At 44.1% G+C, this 19,726-nt stretch overlaps 1 protein-coding gene across 1 annotated transcript; it reads right to left on the bottom strand.

The window, feature by feature from the left end:
• Nucleotides 1-1,212: 1,212 nt before the first annotated feature.
• On the bottom strand, nt 1,213-17,239 carry CDC34 (cell division cycle 34, ubiqiutin conjugating enzyme). Its single transcript, XM_001365693.4, has 5 exons — nt 16,769-17,239; nt 9,711-9,797; nt 8,903-9,000; nt 7,914-8,048; nt 1,213-1,489 (listed from the first exon to the last, which is right to left on the bottom strand). Exons 1-5 carry the CDS (start codon nt 16,943-16,945, stop codon nt 1,276-1,278), a joined length of 711 nt encoding a protein of 236 aa, XP_001365730.1. The 5' UTR covers nt 16,946-17,239; the 3' UTR covers nt 1,213-1,275.
• Between the last annotated feature and the right edge of the window lie 2,487 nt (nt 17,240-19,726).

Below are 19,726 nucleotides of genomic sequence, written 5' to 3' on the forward strand. Positions count from 1 at the left end.
GATTATAATAGTACCTATATCCCAGAGTTGTTATAAAGATCAAATAGGATATTTGTAAAGTGCTTAGCACAGTGCCTGGCACATAGTAGGTGCTATATAAATGCTGGCTATTATTATCATCATTTAGGTAGGATTATACCTTTCCAAACTTAGCATCTGGGTCCTTCTGACCAAAGAGTATGATCACAGCCTTTGCCCTGCCAACCTCCTAGAAGAGAAATTGCTCTGTAAACTATGAGGAGCTCTAGAGCCAGAAGGGGCTTTAGGCACCAATTCAAAATAGTTCGGAAATATTTGTTGAACTAAATTCAGTTTAGTTCATTTCCTACTCAAGTACCAAGCATTACTCTTGACTCCCAAAAGAAGCCTGTCACCACCCCCTATACAGCACACATTTCTCATAAAGTAGTTTTATTTAATATTTCAAACAAACTGAAGCAGAGAGAAATTGACGAAAAATTAAACCCACCCACCCACTCCTAGAAAAAAACCTGTCCACCCTTCCCTGCCCCAGTAGGTGTCAGCAGCTTAAGACCCCTGGGAGCCCCCTCCAGGCTCTGGGGGCTCTTGCCTCAGAGCATGGTGAGGGAGGCAGGACTGGAGAACCAAGGCCAGCCCAGGGCCAAGGATCTCCTAAGGGTGAATTTGCCTCCCTCTAGTGGTCTGATGTGGTGTTGCAAATATCCAGAGCAGAGCAGGCTGGGGAGAACCCACAAAAACCAGCTTAAAGCCTTTTCTCCTGCCACCCACCACCTGCCACCCACCCCTCTCTGTGGCAGAAGCAAGACAGGCCAGCAGGCAGTGTGACCCCACCTCCCAAATTGTAGCTGCTTCATTTTTCACTCACCTAATGCACACAAAAGCCTGTAGGATCCTCCTAGTCTCACCTAGATGGATGAAATCACCAGGAAGGAACAAAGTGGGCAAGTTCAGACCCCAGAGCTTTCAGGCTGAAGGGCCCAAGGCAGCCCCTTCCCTGGAAAGCCTCTCTTCCATTCCCCACAAGCTGGAAAATGGGGTCTTGGCTTTAAAGATGAAGAGGGCCTGGGGTGGGGTATGGGGGCATTCTTCTTTGAAGGGGAGGGGAAAAAAACACCCAAAACCCAAAAGGAGAAAACCAAGATCAAACAGAAAACTAGAAACTCCCATGAGGTAGAGAGTCTGTGTTCAGGGCTGTCAGGAGTCTAAGAGATTTCCAAACCAGTCTCCGGGTTCCTTGTCTGAGGTAAAATTTTATAAGTTTATTTCGGGCCCGGGGGTTGAGGGGAGGTGGTGTCAGGACTCCTCCGTCCCAGAGTCATCCTCATCGTCACCGTAGCAGCTGTCAGCCTCCTCCTCCATCTCATCGTCCTCATAGTAGTCATCATAGAAGAGGTCCGAGCCCTCATCTGGTGCAGGGGCCTTGGTCTTGACACAATACTCAGCCAATGTTGTGGGCACCTTTACCCCATCTCGTTCTGCATCTACCTTGGTCCCCAGGACCTGCTTCCTGGGAGAGGAGAGGAGAATCAGATTAAGAGGCAACAGATAAATAGCCAAAAGAACACTGTACTCAGGCATCAGGAAACCTCTTATAAACCCCCCAGATCCATCCCTAACTGAGGGACCCTGCAGAGGTTACTTTCTCTAAATCTCAACTAACTCCTTTGTAAAATGAAGATATCATCTACCCTCCCAATCTCATGGGGATGTGGAAGAGAAAAATCAAAGAATGGAATGGATGTAAAGTGCCATATAAGCTGCTATCATTCCTAAGGAAGGGGGCAGGAAGGAGATGTGGGAGGTTAAGAGGAAGGGCAGGACAAGTATTAGCTCTCTTTAATTTCAAGTTAAGCAGACATTTCAGTGTTTTCTCTGAGTAAGACTATGTCTTACCACAGAAGAGGTCAATCTGGATCCTTTCTTCATAGAGTTTAGGATTCTCATCAGGATGAATGAGATAAAAATAATTAGAATACAAAATTGAATGTGCAAATGCATGGAGTTCATAGGAGAGGGTAAGGACTTTGTGAAGCACTGGGTTATTAAACAGGTGCAGATGAGAAAGAGAGGGTAATTTTCAGGTCCAGATGTGAGAGAAAATACGCAACAGCTTAAAAACAATGGATGTGAAGTCCCAGCTCTGTAGTTCTGGGCAAATCCCTTCCAGTGCTAGGCCTCAGTTTGTCTAACTACAAAATGAGGGTAAGGACTCAGATGATGAGTAAGGTTTGTCCAACATTCCTGAGGGTCAGAAAATTTAGAACTAAAAGGGACTTTAAAATTCACTCTGTCCAAAACCCTTTTATTCTGCTGATCAAGAATCTGAGACTCAAGATGAAATGCCCTGCTCAAGGTTGGCCAATCCCCATAGTTCAAAGCCCAGGTACTCTGACTGCATCTGGAATAACACACTTCCCCATCTGGGGAGTTGTTTCTTCTGGGCAGAGTATAATATTTTGTGACTAAATGAAGGAAGGAGTCTGGGATATATTCAAAGGATGGTGATATTAATTCAGACAGATCCTTTGTTGTTCTTGTTCAGTCGTGTCAGACTCTTGTGACCTTATGGACCACTCCATCCACAGGTCTGGCTTGTCCAATCATACAACTAATAAGTATCTAAGGTCAGATTGGAACTCAGGTCTTCCTAACTCCAGACCTGGTGGCTCTATCCACTGAATCACCTAGCTGTCTTCTAGACAAATTATAGGAGTGTACTAAGAGGGTCATTAAGAGAAGTGGAAAACAGCTAAGGAAATAGAATGAGGACAGATTAGAGAGATTTTGATAACTCAAGACTTTAGTCTCTGGAAAACAGGTATTTAGAGAAAGTATCTGAGCAGAAGAACAAATCAGATGTTTCAGAGATGAGAGTGTGGGGAAATTGGGAGGATAGTAGTACCATAAATTAAAGAAAGAAATCCAGAGCAGAATAGGAGGAATATATCCTGATTTGAGGAGACAGCAAACAAATGGAAATGTGGGTCTAGAACACAAAGAAAGATCAGGGCTAGGTCAGAAAAAATAGAATGAGAGGCTTTTGAATACATATAATAGCTGAAGTCATAGGAGTGAAAGAGATCACTACAGTAAAGAAAAAAACCTAAGAACAGAGACTGGAGAATGCCTATATCAACTGCCCCGTACATTTTTTTTTTAAACCTCTATTTCCTGTCCCATTAACAACTCTAAGACAAAAAGACAAGGGCTAGGCAAACAGGGTTAAGTGACTTGCTCAAGGTCACACAGCTATAAAGTATCTGAGGTTACATTTGAACTCAGGTCTGGCATTCTAGCCACTGTGCCACCTAGCTACAGACAATTGCACATTTTAGAGAGCATCTTGATCTCTGTGTTTATGTGTGTACACCTTTATCTACCTACCCAAGAATTAAAGCTGTAAAATGGCTTCAGGATGTCCTAAAAATAGTGGAAATAACTTTCTTTTCATCAATATCCCCATAGCCATTCTTTGATAGACCATAATAGCCCCTAGGCATCCCTGAAACACAGAGAAATGAATAGCCATCCCCATGCACTAGGGATACTTTGCCTTCTGGAAAGAGTGACACCCAAGGTCAGCCATCTCAGAGATAAAACCTTGGACAAGGCATTGATAGTATACTTGAAATCCTGTCCCTCTTCTGCACTGAAAACTCTTTTTACCACCCAGACAGCAAGAGTTGCAAGTATCATCTCCTTCATTCTTGTGTATATGGGAGATTGTCTGGATCCTTGGAGAGAAGAATTACTCTATAGACATACAACCTGTTTCAGTCGTGATTTCTGAACTGCTGGCCTCAAATGATCTAAGTTCTTTGAAGCTAGAGCTCATGGCACCTGGGTGATTTGGCCCTAGGCCCAAATAGTTTAGGTGGGCTAGAAATCAAATTCCAATAAACTGGAAATTCTCATAGGAAGGAATGATATATTTAAGTCTAATAGGGAAGGTAATAACATGTATGTGTGTGTGTGTGTATGTATAGATAGATAGATAGATATGGATAGATAGATAATAGATAGATAGATAGGGACAGTATACGGAATACACCTTATACTATAGTTACATGTATACATGTTACATGTCTTACCTCAAGATCATCACTAAACTGAGCCAGTGGTGGACTGGAAAGAACTCTGGGCTTAGAAGTCAAGAGGAGTTGGCTTCAAATCCTACCTTTAGGGCTGACTTGAGATGTGTGACCACAGGTGAGCATTTAATTTTTCTCAACCCATCAATATTTATTTGTTAAGTGTCTACTATATACTAGGCACTATTGCTTGTGACACAAATGAAAAAAAAAGAAAGAAAGAAAGAAAGAAAGAAAGAAAAGAAAACCAAAAAAATCTTATGGAAAACAAGTGTATGTGTTTTAATGTCCAAGTGTTTTAATGGTTTAAAACTGCACTAAGTCTTTTGGGACATCCTGCTTAACTATAAATAAATAAACTATATAAAAACAAATTGTAAATAAAATATCTAAAGAAAAAATACAAATTAAACACATAGTAGTTAAATACAAGATAGTTAAGGGAGGGAGGAAGGGGAAAAGTACTGGCAATAACACCTGTGGAAAACAAGAAAGGCTTCATGTAAAAGGTAGTACACATATCTTGAGAGAGGGGTTCTTATGAGGTGGGCAAAGGCACAGAGCTGGAAGGTGGGGTACTAAGGAGGTGTATGTAAGGAAAAAAGAGATCAGTTTGCCTGAATTGTCAGATGAAAGGCAAGAATGTATAAGGAAGTTGGGAAAAGGCTGTGAAGGGCTTTAAAGCCTCATCAAAGAGTTGCTATTTTGTTCTAGATACAAAAGGGAGCTACATGAGTTTATTGAGCAAGAGAGTAATAAGGTTAAGATCTATACTTAAGGAAAATAATTTTGGCATCAGGGTGGAGGATGGATCGAATTAAGGAGATCTGAGGCCTGCTGCGACTGTAGTAGAGAAGAGTTGGATATGAGTTATGTTGGGGATCTAGAATGGACAAAAATCTGGATATGTGGAGTGAGAGTGAGGACTTGAGGTTAACACCAAACGAACCGAGACAGAAAGTCAAGAATAATGCTGGTGCCTTGGGTAGAAACAGGAAAGTGTAAAAGAGAGGTGGGGTTTGGAGAAAAAGAAAATGAGTTTAGTTTTGGACATACTGAGTTTAAGATGTTTCCAGAATGTCTAGTTTGCAATTCCCAAGTCAGAGACAACAGAGTTAGATGTACTTAGAACTGGGAAATATCTGCAGAAATGATAATTAAACCTACTAATGAGGTCAAGAAATAAAGAGTATATACAAAGAGAGAAGGAAAGAAGGTCTAAGACAGAATCTTTAGCTGTACCCACAGTGAGGACATGACAGAGATGAGAAGTCAGCAAAGGAGACTGAGAAGGAAGAATGAAACAGGTATAATGAAAACCCAAGGGAGAGAGTATCCAGGAAAGGGTAGTCAATAATATCAAATGAAGCAGAGAGGTCATGAAAGGTGAGAGCTGAGAAAAGACAATCAGATCTGGTAAGTAAGAGATTAGTAATTTCAGTTGGATGAAGTCAGAATGTAGAGAGTTGGGAAAAGAAAGTGCAGACAAGGAATATAGACAACTTTTTCTATGAGTTTGAAAAATGAAGTTAAATATAGGATGATAGTTTGAGGAAATGGCAAGGTCTAGTGAAAGTTTTTTAAGGATAAGAGGAAGAGACATATTTCAAGGCATATGGGGAAAATATAGGTAGATAAGGAGGTATTGTAGAGATTATAGAGAGAAGGGATATTTGAGGGGATAACCTGCTAAAGAAGATGGGGGAGAGGTGACAAAATCATGCAACTCCAACATTATCTTCTACGGAAAACCTTTCCACCCTCTATGTATTCTCTACACATTTATTCTCTATCTACTTATTTAGGTGCTTCTTTTCTACCTAATAGAATGTAAGCTCCTGAATAGTAGGAATTGCTCCCATTTTTTATATCTGTATTTGCAGCCCTTGACAGTGTCCAGCATACAGGAAGGAATGGCCTTAAAACTCTTCAGTAAAGTAAGGGGTGAGGTTCTCAGCTGAGGTGGCACAGTGAAAATGACAAACCAATCTACCAGTATCTTTGCCAAGAACCTCAAATGCTTTTAGGGCAGCTAGGTGGCACAGCAGATAGAGCACCAAGTGGGGAGTCAGAAAGACCTGTATTCAAATCTGACCTCAGACACTTACTAGCTATGTGTCTCTGGGGCAAGTCACTTATCTCTGTTGGCCTCAATTTCCTCATTTGTGAAATGAGATGGAAAAGGAAATGGCAAACCACTCCAGTATCTTCACCAAAAAAACCCCAAATGGGGTCCCAAAGAATAGGATACCACTGAAGCAATTGATCAACAGCAATTTCAGATGAGAGGGTAGAGGTTGGGGGAATATTGAGGAAAAGACAGAAATATCTTGGGGAGGGGGGGGAGTGAGTCTAGATGAATCTCAATAACATAAATTTGAGGTGTACCTGATCAGCACAATGGAGAAGGGTAGAAAGAATAACTAAGGGCCAGGGTTTGGCAGGAATGAATAGCAACAGAAAAAGACCAAAGTAATTGAAAGTAAAAGGTAAAGTTAAATTGGTTAACTCTAAGCTTATGGTTGAGAGGGGAGGAAAATTAAAAAAGAACAGAAGTCATAATGGCCTGAAAAAAGTTATGAATGATAGAGGAACTAGGGGGTCATATGGAGTTAGGATATATTTAAGAGGGGTGAGAAGAAAGGAAAAAAACACAACAGAAAGAGGAACATATGTAGGCAATGGTGATACAGTCCAGGGTTCAATCAGCTCAGGGTGTGGCTGAGGTGGGGTAGGGGAATAGGCTGGTCATTATGGCACAGGTATGTCAAGGGCACAATGGAAAAGCTGAGCACATGTGGAACAGGACAGTTATGGGGTAGAGTTGAGGAAGATGGGGATAAGATAATAGGAAGTTGAAGGAAGAGGGGAAGAAGCCAGTCAGGCAATGTCCTGCCAGACAAAGTACCAAGAAGCCCACACTTCCTTCATTCAAGATCTCCAATCCCTCCACCCTTCAATACTTTCTGGAAGTGGTTCTGTTTTTCCTCTCACTTCTTCTCTAGTTCTTAACCTTCTCCAACCAACTATCTATGGCTCATTCCTTCTTTATCTGAACCTTTTGTGCCCTCTAGAATTCTCACTCTATAATGGCTTGCTTGTCACACTCCACCACAATGAACAAGGGTCCTTTATTCAGGACCTCTTCTTCTCATATACCTTCCTTCTGATTAAAGTTCTCTTTGAACCCCAGTTTCCTCATCTATAAAATATGGATAAGAGAATTATATAATCTGAGAGCTAGAAGGGAACTCAGGAGCACCTAAACAGCGATATGAATATAGTGCCAGACCTGTAGTCAGAAAAACTTGAGTTCAAAATCTGTCCTAAAACATTTACTAGCTGTGTGACCCTGGGCAAGTCATTTAGTCCTGTTTGCCTTAGTTTCCACATCTGTCAAATGATCTGGAAAAGGAAATAGCAAACTACTGCAGAATCTTTGCCAAGAAAACCCCAAAAGGAGCCACAAAGAATTGAACACAACTGAAACAATTCAACCACCAAGAAGGGAACTCAGAGGCCATATATGTATATATAGCATTGAATATTTGCTGAATAAGATGTTCTATATCCACAGGAAATACCCAAGCAGACCATTCAGCTTGGCACAATGGGAAGAGGCTTGGGTCCCAAGTCAGAAGAGGTGGGGTTTGGCTACTGACTGGCACATTAATCCCTGCCTCTGACCTCTAATCGCCTCCTCTAGAGTAAGGAGGAAGCATCCTCTTGGAATTCCTCCCAAGGACACTCTTTCCAAGGCAGTTGTGAAGAGATCCTTATGCCAACTATAAAGTGCCATAGGAATGTGAAGGGCTTGACAGGCAGCTTCCTCCCACTCACCGGATGATGTCTGTATATTCCCGGTCCTTCCCTTTGCTGTCTTTCCATTTCCTGTACATCACAGAAGCATCCACGTTGGCTGGTGAGAAGGTATTGGGCTCATTTAAGAGGGAGATCACGCTCAGGAGGATGGTCCTACCCAGCAAAGGAAGATTAGGAAAATTGTACTGAAGACATCTATTCAGAAAACACCCCAAAGCTGAGACCCTCTCATGGCTAGCAAGAATCTTTCAGAACATCAGGTATCTTAAATGGCACACAGACATATCCACCCAACAGGCCATAAGGGGAGGAAAAGTGCCCACCTGAGACAGTCTTTGGGGATTAGACAAAGGCCCTAGAGAGAGAAAGCCTTTTGGTGGGCAAAAGGGGCTGTTTTCTAGGTAACTTGATTGAGAAGAGATGTGGTCCAGTGGATGAGAAGCAGTGGGGTATAATATTCTAGAGTACTGGCTAAGCACATGGGCTGAGTATGCTAGGATATAAACATACTCCCTAGTATCTCCATTTTTCTTCAAGTCACTAAATTGTTGTGGGACTGGGCAAATCACTTCTCCTTTGAAGTCTAGTTTCCTGAACAGTAAAATGAGGCTATCCCAAATATACAAAGGTCTCTTTCTTTCCTGACCTTCTATAAGACTACAATATAATGAGGGATATAGATAGCAGCAAATCCATCTTAATACTCCTACCATCTCTCTCTGCGAGTGTCCCAACCTGAAGTACCTTCCAAAGGAAAACACGCAGATAAGCTTTGAAAGAGATGCCAGGTGAACTGATACCCAAAACAGCCTACTCGGGTCTCAACAAGTAAGTTGTCAAGTGATTCAATCTGGTCTTGATCAGGTAGGTTTCAATGCATTTAGATCTTGTAGATTCAACTCACCCTCTGGAGAGAACTTTAACTCCAAGTATTCTAAGAGCTATGTGGCTATGAAATCTATCCCCTCTTCTCAGTGGGATCTTGTCTCCCCTTTGGGGGAACTCACCTGACATTCTGGGTGGGGTTCCATCGCTCAGAGGGAAGCTCTCCACTTTGGGGATCATCTACTGGAGGGTGAAGGATTGAGATACAAACATCCCCAGTCTGGCCATATGAGAAGGGAGGGAAGAAAGAAAGAAAGAAAGAGAAGAGGAAGGAGGTGGGGATGGAGAGAAAGAGAGAGAGAGAGAGAGATCAGCTTTTGTAGTGATCTTGGAAATGAAGTCCAAGTCTTTTTTGGGGGGAGAAGAGTCATGCTGACATGGGAGACAATGACCTTCCCTCAAATAAACGCTACTGTCCTCTGGCTGGGAGACACAAATACTTACATACCCAAAGATAGTCTCACAGACTATGATGGACAGCACAAGTTAACTTCATCCACCATTTAGGCTGACTTAAGGCCCTACTTGCCAGCTTGTTCATATCCAAGCCACTTTCAAACTGAAACACTCTCCACCCTGAAACTGGTTTCAGGTCAGAGACTAAATTGGTCCAGTTCCAGGGCAAGTCTTGGCTTGTACAAGACAAATAAATGCTCTGGGATACAGCACAAGGCAGGCTCATCTTCGGTCCCCTGAGTGAGCATGTACACCAAGATAGGTCAGCAGACTGTAGGCTCATCGAGGGTGGGGTCCTGCCTTTTACTTTCCTAGTACTATCCATCAGCCTCTTGCACAGTGTGAGTCCTACTAGAGCAGGCATGTTAATACTTGTCCTGCTAAGTAACCCTCCCCCCCCAACATATACCCACACTCAGAAGGACTCATAAAAATCACAGGAATCCTATGGGGCAGAAAAAACCTGGGGCTTACCTCATAGATGTTCGGGTGCCACATTTTTGTGAGGAAGCGGAAAGCTGGAGGGGAGTAGGGGTAATCAATAGGAAACTTGAGGCGGGCCTGAGGAGGGAAGTAACAGGGGAAAAAGAATGAGAAGGGAATGTCAGCATGCTCCTATGTCTCCTGGTAAAGGAGAAAAATGCCGGCTTTTTCCTGGGTTCCAATATTGCCTCCAAGGTATTTATTAGCTGTTTAACTCTGGGCAAGCCAGTTAACTTCTTTATACCTCAGTTTCCTGATCTTTAAAATGGGGCCAGTAACAATGATCTTAACTCAGAGGAATATTGGGAAGAAAGTGCTTGGAGAACCTTACAGCATTAAGAATTATTGTTACTGGATAGGACAGAAGATCCCCTGGTTCCTCAGTCTGATTCTGCCATTTACTCTATGGCTTTCAACAAATCACTTCACCTATCTAGCCTCAAAGACATGACAGCTGTTACTGTTATGAAGAAGAGAGAGCCATGGCCCTAAAGAGAGGTATAGATTTCTTCCTGTACTCCTCCTTCCTGTCCCTTTTCATATTAGCTTAAATACAGTCTACCCCCTTTACAAAAACTTATTCCATGCCATGTTAGGCGAGTAACTCTCCTGGAGCCTACTTGGTCAGACTCTGCTTTCTATATAATTAATTTCAAGCCTCAGGCACCCTTCTGGGCTGCTGAGAGCAGAGTTTCTATCATTCATTTCTTCTCTGACAAAATTATCATCTAAGTTACCCATTTTCGTTTCTACTCTAGTGACCAAACTCTGAAGCTTTCTAAGGGTTCCAGGATGGAAATGTATGCCAGAAAGATCAGTTCACAGCCCTACTTGGCCTTGGAAAGGGAACTCTCTGCCAGCATCCAGCTGGGTTTCTAATGGTACTTGGAAAGGTCCAATAGGCTTGCTGAAGCACTTTTTCATCCAAGGACTTTAAAGAGGGCAGGGGGATCTTGATTTAAGAAAACTCACTTTCCTCTACTGGCTATGACTTGAACATGGGTCTCTGATGTAATGTGTGCCAGTGTGTTGCAAACCTTTTGTGATGACAGCTTTTGTTGTCTTCCTCCTTGGTTGACCAGCTGGTGAAGCAGGTAAACAGAGGAAGTACAACTCAGACGTTTTTGTTTATTGGAAGCTGCTTAGTCCCTGAATCTTAGCTGTTTGAAAGTGCCTGGAGATTGACCAGCATATGTCACCCTAAGTTGTATAGATATTTCCAGGAGAATTACTTTATCCAATAATAAGCTCTCAAAGGTATAACTGGTGCCAAATTACTTCCAGCAGTCCCTTCTGTCCCCAAGTTCTGTGAATCTCTTTTGGAAAAGTTAAGCACAGGGAGTTCATGGCCCCTAGTTTCCAACTTATTTCTTACAAATACACACAATATCTCAACTCTCAACCCTGACCAAATTCTGAGAACAAAGTTGGTTAGTTTTTGAGGCCAGCAGGTTCTGAAAGAAGCAGTCATCAACAGAAGACTGTAGCAGATAAAAGAAAATGTATCAGAAGGAAGTGTAATATAATAGAAGCCTAAGCATATACTACCCAAGAAATTCATCCTCTTCTATCTCTGCCAAAAAACATATCTAGAATTGGTGAAGAAGTTATGTTTGGCCCTTCTGAATCAGGAATCCCAAGCTATCCAGATTGAGACCCTCTAGCAGATCCATTCTAATCAGGATTCAAGCAGAAACTTGGTGAGCTACCTCCAAACAGAACAGGAGGATAATTTCCTAAGACAAAAAGATATATGATGTTGGTCAGGTCCCTTCTCAAGTAAAAGTTAGAAGACCACTCATTTTGTACAGCTTATAATATTCTTATATATTCCACATACAGGCATCTCCTGTACATGAAAGAATGAAGGAAAAAGTACTTATTAAATAGTGCTTATTCTGTGCTAAGCACTGCACTGAGCAATGGGGATACAAAGAGAAAAGCAAAAACAGTCCCTGTCCCCCCAAGGAGCTTACATTCTAATGGAGGCAGTAATACACATAGGGCAATCAATATCCAGAGAAGAATATTTGGGTCCAAAAAGTTACAGGGTGGTGGTGGCGGGTGCAAATTGGGGTTTAGGGTAGTGGGTTGACACATGCCATCTAGGAAAAATGGCAGAGTTGATTTGAACATGATTCATGTCATGTTGAACTATATATGAGAGCTAATTCTATGATTCTCTCTGAGTCTTCTTTCTTCTCTGTAAAATTAGGAAGACAGAATAGATGATCTTTTAAGGTACCCTTTCCAGCTCAATCTATAAATTGTCTAAAATCAATGAACCAGTCCAGGAGACAATGTCTAACAGGGAACAACCTATAATAGATTTATTCTACCAAGCAATAGATAGAGAGATGTCAGCAAAGCTCACATGTAGGATTCTGGGTTATCCATTGTATCAAAGGTAGAGTTGGCTAGTGATAGCATATGTCCTAGCAGGTGTAAAGGATAATTTAGCGTTGTGACCTAAACTATGTTAATTATTTGGTCGCCATGGATATCCCAAATATAAAAGAAATATAACCAAGTCAGCTGGAAATTTATGGTGATTTAATTGATATAGTGGAAAGAAATTAAGATGAAGGAAGAAAAAGGGTGTAGGATTTCTCCCACCTGGCTAGTGCCAGGAGGAAGACTAGAGGCTCTAGGAAGAGGAGGTTTTGAAGAGTAAGGAGGAAAGAATCAGCCTGAACTCCAGGACTCAGCCAAGATGCCTGAACCCAAATCAGCTCAAGGGCAAACTCACTGCCAAACCCAGACAATAGCTGCCACCACTCCAAGATGTCAGAACACTTAGCACGCTGCCAGCCAGAGTCACCTCTCCGAGGAAAGAGAGAGCGCAAGTGACGTGCCTTATATAGACGGTTTTATGTCACTTTCCTGTGTCTCATGTGTACCAATTCTGTACCAATGATATCTTAGCTTGACTTAGGACAGCCCAGGGGTCTGTCTGCTTTTTCTGCACATGTCTGTTGAAGGCCATTTCCTCAGATAATTAAATCTTTGAGTATGGTGCAGGCATCCTGACCTTGTTAAACTAAGTAGGGTGGAGAAATGTATAGTTCCCAAGGCTTGATTCTGTTAAACCAAGTATCTCCATTGTTACTAATCAGGAAATAGCTAAACCAGATCTTCTAAAGTATAGCCTGAGTAGGGTGGAGTAGTTTTAAAATTCACACAGGCAAAAATATCTTTCTCAGAAAATGATAAAATAGTTAACTATCTCTGAAGAGGACAAGCTTTTCAACACAAATGCTAGTCCGTTCCTCACTCACAATCCCTTCTTTTCGGAAAAGATGAGAAAATTAGGTCTAGCCTGATAGGCCCAGTCCAGGTCTGCAACCCAGAGCTCATATCCTGAGCCTCATCTTACATCCTTTAAGGCCTCACCCCAAACCAACAACAAACACCAGTCACACTGGCCTGTGAGACTTCTGGAATTACACCCTTTACAAAACTGGCAGCTGGGCCCCTAGCCCATTGGGTAACAGCCGTTAAAAGATTAGCACAATAATGCAAACACAGACATCTGCCTTGCCAGCACCAGCTTTCCCCTTGCCTGCCACCCTCAGAACAGCCTCATTGATCTCTTGTAGTTTCTCGCAGTTGATCTGGCTCAGTCATAGCTTCAACTTGTATCCTGGGCCAAGGAAAAACCAGGATGCCCTGGGCCTGTGGGGGTAAGGGAGATAACTTTGCAATCCAAGACCAGGGTCAGAAAGGCTGTGCATGCTCAAAGAAAAATGTTTTAATACATGGTTCTGGCCCTGGTCCATGAAGTCAGGACTGACCTCTTGTCTGATAATTCTACTCCAGTTCTGGTCTAGATCTCCCTCCTCAACAGGGCAGAACAGAGCCAAAGCAAATGAAATCTAAACCATTTAGAATGATAACATTTCCGCTGATAAAATATTGCCCATAAGAAGAGGGAAAAGAATTATCAATGTTACCAAAACCCCAAAGCTCAGGTCTCTAGAGAGACTATTCAAGAACAAACATTTATTGAATTTAATTCATTGGCCTTAGGGTCAAAAGAACAGAGGGAAAATGGGAAGTCTATTTTAGTGAGCAAATAAAAGCTCTTGACTTTTCCTTGTAAAAGTCTGGGATGCTAAGATCCTTATCGGAGGGCCCAAGGAGAAGCATACCTCACCAATAAGAGTCTGTCTGTTTCAGTCTTTAATTTGGAAATGAAACAGCAGATCTCTGCTCAGGCCCAGCAGGGGCAGAGGGAGTGACAAGGTCCTGGCAGGGAAGTGATATGATCTTTGCCCACATGGGGCTTGAAGGATTACTAAATTGCTCTATTGGGCTGCCTCTACCAGGCACATATTTTTCTGGGCTGGCTGGTCACAAATGGGCCTCGGAATTGGGGAGGGTGAACTCCCACCTCCTGAATGCCAGTGTGACTACTCTCAGTCATTTTTTGATTTGCCCAAGCAGCTTGGGATGCTTTTTGTTGGAAGACTCCAAGTAACAACAGCCTTCTGGGTCCAGTAAGCAGAGAGCCTGCTTCCCAACTCAGTTCCAAACCAGCCTCCTCCCCCCAGCCAGACCCTGTGTTCCCCAACAATAGCTCACTCTGCACTCCACTAGCTCCAAAGGACACCATGAGGGACTGGAGAGCTGCTATATCCAGGGCTCTTTGTTTCCTCTGGGGAGGGGAGAAGAATGGGAAACAGGGTAAGGAGCATGGAGACAGCAAGGTGGGGCAACAGAAACCCAGAATTAATGAAAGGGCATCACATCACAACCCTCTAAAATAAGAACAAGGAAAAGTATCCTTTTCTTTCAGGGTTGGAAAAAAATATGAGGAAAATGTCACTGGGGATGGGTGTAGCAGTGGTGGTTCTGGGGTAAGAAGAAAAAATTAAAAGGACTGGACTTGTCCTGAGGGACATATGGTTTAAAAGGATAGGATAATGGGAAAGAGGAGGTAAAAGGGAATTCAAAGTAACCATGGGTACAATTTTTTGGGAGAATTTGTAAAAATAAAGGGGTAATAAAATAAAACAAAAATTAAAATTAAGGAGCTAATAAAAATGAGGGAAATTGATTACTCCTGATACAGTACTTGACTAAAGCGAGTCAGAAAACTGAGGAAGATGTGTATATTTGAAGTTGAAGAAATTGACCTAGGAAAGGGCTGTGGGGTGGGTGGGGTGTATCTAAGAGAAGGAGGAACCCCTGTGTGGGCACACATGCCCACTTAAAAGAAAGGGCAACCACACAAGCATGTGTGTGTGTTTGTGTGTAAGATATGAAAATCTATTATGTGAACCAGTAGTATAGAAATGGATGCATGTTTATAAGATAAAGGAATACAGCATGTTTATATAAGAGATGGGGGAGACTTGCTGGACATGTGTGTCTAAGAGAGAGGGGAACCGTGCATGTATATATATAAAAGATGGGGGAATCCTAAGGCATATGTGATATGTGTAATGGAAGAATCTAGCCTTTGTGTATCTGTGTATAATACATGGAAGGACCAATCCTCTGTGTATGTGTATTATAAAAAATAATGGAATGTGTGTGTAAAAGAAATGGAAGAATCTATTGTGTGTGAGTGTGTGAGAATGTAAGAGATGAGACAATCTATTCTATATATGTTAAAGATGGGAAAATATACAAACGTGAAAGAAATAAGAACATCTATTGTGTATGTACATGTAAGAGAGAAGAACCTATATCATATGCCTGTCTGTGAAAGAAATAAGAATTTATCAGGAATCTAGGGGAACAATAATTTGTGTGCGTATAGAAATCAATTTTTTTAAGTGTGGAATGAAGTAGAAAATCTATTAAAGTATGAAAAATCTAGCTTGTATATAAATGTATGTAAAAGAAGCTATTGCTAGGTGAGGGAGACATACCATTATGGTTATGGGGAAATCTATCTTCTTCACATGGGAAAAGTCTATTGTATGTGTTATGTGTGTGGTATGTATATGGAGAATCTATCCTCTGTGTGTGAGAATATTTTGTGTATATTGAGAATCTATCTTGTATATGTTGGAGAATATTATGTATGTAGGGGTCTCTATCTGTATGGGTGAAGAATAATCTATGGTGTGTACATGGACTCTATCATGTCTGCATTCGAAAGGGCCTATCATCAATCTTCTGTGGGAGAATCTGTTGTGTGAACCATGAGTAAGATATGGGAAAATCTATTACCATGCTTGTGTGAGAGATTAGAGAATCTATCATGCAGCATGCACACTAGGTCTCTCTAGTTATGTGTACATAGAATATCATGTGAGAATGTATATTTTATATACACATGTAAATGTATGAAAATTTATGTGTGTATTTACACATGTATGTGAAAGATATAGCTTGCATGTGTGGCAGTGGTAGAGGATAAAGAAATAGAATCTACCCTGCCTTCTGCTTGCAAAACTACCCCAAACTTGTATTTGTAAGTGTGTGTATGTGTAGAAACAACTCTCTGTATACCTCAAAGGAAGACAATTTATCCTGTTTGATGTATAAGAGATGGGGGAATAAATTTTTCAGATGAAAGAAAATGATAAGAACCTATCATGGGAGGATGAAGTATAAAAGATAGGGAACCAATCATCACGAATGGTGTAAAAGGTAGGACACTATATATGTAGGGGCAGTATAAAAGGGCAGAAGAGATCACTGGGTGAAGTAAAAGGGAACCCCACCATGAGGGGAAGAAGATAAGAGATTCGGAATCTACTATGGAGGGGGAGAAGGATAAGAGACGGGGTACTTACCACTGGGGGAGGGAATGAGAGGGGGGAAACTACTATGGGGGAGGTTAAGAGATGAAGGATCTACTATGGTAGGGAGAGTAAAAGATGGGGGAATTTACCATGGGGTGGGAATAAGAGATAAAAGAACCTACGAGGGGAACATGGTAAAAGAGTCGGGGGAACCTACCACACGGGAGGGGGGTAAGCGATCGGGGAGCCTACCACGGCAGTGGGGGTGGAAGGGGAAGGAACCCCACGGGGTGGCCGGATTCTTCGTGGCCTGGCCCCCACGTTAGAAGCCCGGCTGGTCTGCCTTACCTTGAAGTAGCCGCCCTCGTAATAGGTGTTGGGGGGCCCGAAGATGGCCACCTCCCAGTTGTACAGGTCGCCCTCGTCCACCAGGGTCACCCGGAAGCCCTCGACCGGCTCCTCCTGCAGTCCCTTGAGCTCCAGGAGCAGCGCCTTCTGCGAGCTGGGCACCAGCGGCCGGGCCATGGCGGTGGAGCAGGAGGCAGTGGGAGCGGCAGCAGCGGGGGTCGGGGAGGCGGCGGCAGCGGTGGCGGCAGCGGCGGGGGCGGCGGAGGCCGAGGTCGAGGGACCAGGCTGGGCCGCGTCGGGGGAACTAGGCCGCACGGCCGCCCCGGGCACGCGTGACAGGCCGGGCCGAAAGCTCTGGGCAGGGGGGGAGGAGGAGCCGCCGCCGCCACTGCCGGGAGCCGCCGCCTCCGAGCCCTGAACCCCCGAGCGCTCCACTCGCTCTGGATCCCCGCTCCCCCCCCAGCCCAGCCCAGCCCGGCCCCCCGCGCTCCGCCCTCTCCTCCCCCGGCCTCGCCCTCCCCTCAGCCCGCCCTCAGCAGCAGCTGCCGCCGCCGCAGCCGCCGCCTCCTCTTTCCCCTTCTCCTCAGGCCGCTGCCCGCGCGGGGCACGCCGGGAACTGTGGTCCGCTCCGGCCCGCCGGCTGCGGGGCGCCTGCGCCGGGCTGCCCGCCCTCCCCGTCTGCCTGTCTAGCTCTCCTGCCGGACTACTTCTACCCGCGCCTGCGCCGGCGCTTGCGCGCTTGCGCCACCCTGCCGGCTACCGCGAGCCCGTTTCCCCCCCCTCCCGACCGGCCTATCCAAGGGGGAGAGGAGAGGGGGGCCGAGCGCGCAGGCGCGCCTCAGCCGCGCTTGGGTTCCGCCCCCCGGCCGAGGCCGCAGCCGCCCCAGCCGGGACTACAACCCCCAGACACCTCTGCGGGGGGACGCGGGGAGGGGGCTGTAGGGATGGGTAGGCGTTGGAGCCCGTGGCTGCTCCGTGTGGTTGGGTTTGTTGTTTTTTTTTTTTTGTGACGTCCCCTCAACACCTCCCCCCTCCGTGTACTGGCAAGGGCGGGGCTAGGGTAGGAGGAGAAGACTAGGGTGGGGAGTCGGGGTGGCAACTAGATAGGGTACAGGGAAGTGAGTCAGCCTGGCTGGGATGAACCCAAGGCCCTTATGACCCAACAAACTTTTTAAAAAGAATTTATTTTGTGGGGCAGCCAGGTGTCCCAATGAATAGAGAGCCAGGCCTAGGTTCAGATTTGACTTCAGACACTTCCTTAGCAGTGTGACCCTGGGCAAGTCACTTAACCCCAATTGCCTAGCCTTTGCTGCTCTTCTGCCTTGGAACCAATACAGAGTATTGATTCTAAGATGGAAGGTATGGGTAAAAAAAAAAGTAAGGGTTTATTATGAAGGAACTGGGGATTTTTATCCTGGAGAAGAGAAGGTTGGGAGGTGGGGTTAGGACCTAACAGAAGTCATGAATTGGCAGGACTCTAGGGCTCAGCCCTAGTTCAGCTTAGCCTCAGAGGGCAGAATTGGGACAGATGCAAAGATTTCAGCTCCATTAGAGGCACAACATGAGAGCTGCCCCCACATGGAAGGGCTGGCCCTTGGAAGGAAGGAGTGAGCTCCCTTTCATTCATTAGGCCTCCAGAAAAGGCTGGCCCAGCGTTAGCCTTGTGCTGGAGAGTATTCCTGGCCAGCTATAGGCTGGAAGAGATGGCTCCTGAGGTCCATCCTTTCTTCCTCTTCTCTTCCCCGCACCCCATTGCCTCCAGCCTCCCAGAATCCCAATCCTTCCCCCTCAAGGCTTTGTCTGCCTGGGGGGGCAGTGAGGAGTTGGGGGCATCTGAGCTTCGTGGAATCCACCTCGGAGTCTTTGCTCACTTGGGGAGGGAATGAGATGGGAGCTCGTTGAGGGCAGGTCCTTATTTTCTTTTTTGGTCTTAGAATGCCCAGCAGAGGCCTGGCACCTCACAGGGGAAGTCACTGAGCACTTGATTTGGTTCCCTTTTACCACAGATCCTGCCCTTGCTTTCTAGGCTGGCTAGCATCCAGAAAGATGCCTGGGGATTGGGGCTGCCCCACTGATGAGGGTGTTAATTTGGTGCTGATGCTATAAAAGCTCTTTCTGCTCTCCCAAACTCAAATGCCCCCTACTGTAAGAGTTCTTTGTTGTAGCATTGAAGATATCTCATGCATTAGTGTGAAACCCACTGTTTTTATGCCCCTTCTATTGGCAAAACGGGCCTTAAAAATGGGTCAGCTGGGACCCAGGACAATCAAGAATCCTACTGTATGTGGTGATTAACCAAAGCCATCCCCTCCCTTCTAGTACCGTCCATTATTTTTCTGTGATCTTGGGCAAATCCCTTCCTTCTTTGGGGCCTCAGAAGCAGCCTAGTGTGGGTGATAGAGGCTCAGCATGCCATCTACTATATTTCCTTCATGCCATTTCTGTGCTGTATGTGATGTATCTCCTATCGTGATATGTGTCTTCTATCATGACATGAGCAATACGGAAATATTTATTAAGTGAAAGTATAGGTCTAACCTAGATCCGACTATTTACTCACTACCTGTGGGGAGGAGGGAAAAAAAAAATCAGAATTCTAAGATGTTGAAAAAGTTGGCTGCCAATCAAAGCCCATCCTCTTTCACGTCGGTTTATTTACAATTTTATTTGGGGGTTTTGGTTTTGTATGGGTGTGTTTTACCACAATAACCAATAGGTAAGTGGGTTTTCATGGTAATACATGTATGGCACAGTTCAAATTGCTTACCATCTCCAAGGTGGAGGAAGGAAAGGAGAGAGGGAGAGAGTTTGGATCTTATAATTTTGGAAAATGTATGTTGAAAATTATCATTATGTGTAATTGGGATAATTGAAAAATAACTGAAAAAAATAAATAAAATGTCAAAAAAGTTGCTAAAAATTGTTTTTATCAGTAACTGAGAAAAATAAAAAAAAAAG

Source organism: Monodelphis domestica, chromosome 3 (assembly GCF_027887165.1).
Source record: "Monodelphis domestica isolate mMonDom1 chromosome 3, mMonDom1.pri, whole genome shotgun sequence".
Taxonomy (NCBI): Eukaryota; Metazoa; Chordata; class Mammalia; order Didelphimorphia; family Didelphidae; genus Monodelphis; species Monodelphis domestica.

What these genes read in the sequence shown, in the direction of transcription:
- CDC34 (XM_001365693.4), bottom strand. Translation starts at nt 16,945, where the DNA reads ATGGCCCGGCCGCTGGTGCCCAGCTCGCAGAAGGCGCTGCTCCTGGAG. An exon ending in ACGAGGGCGGCTACTTCAAG is followed by an intron (nt 9,798 to 16,768) that starts GTAAGGCAGACC and finishes TTCCCTCCTCAG; the next exon opens with GCCCGCCTCAAGTTTCCTAT. An exon ending in AACCCCACCCAGAATGTCAG is followed by an intron (nt 8,049 to 8,902) that starts GTGAGTTCCCCC and finishes TTTGCTGGGTAG; the next exon opens with GACCATCCTCCTGAGCGTGA.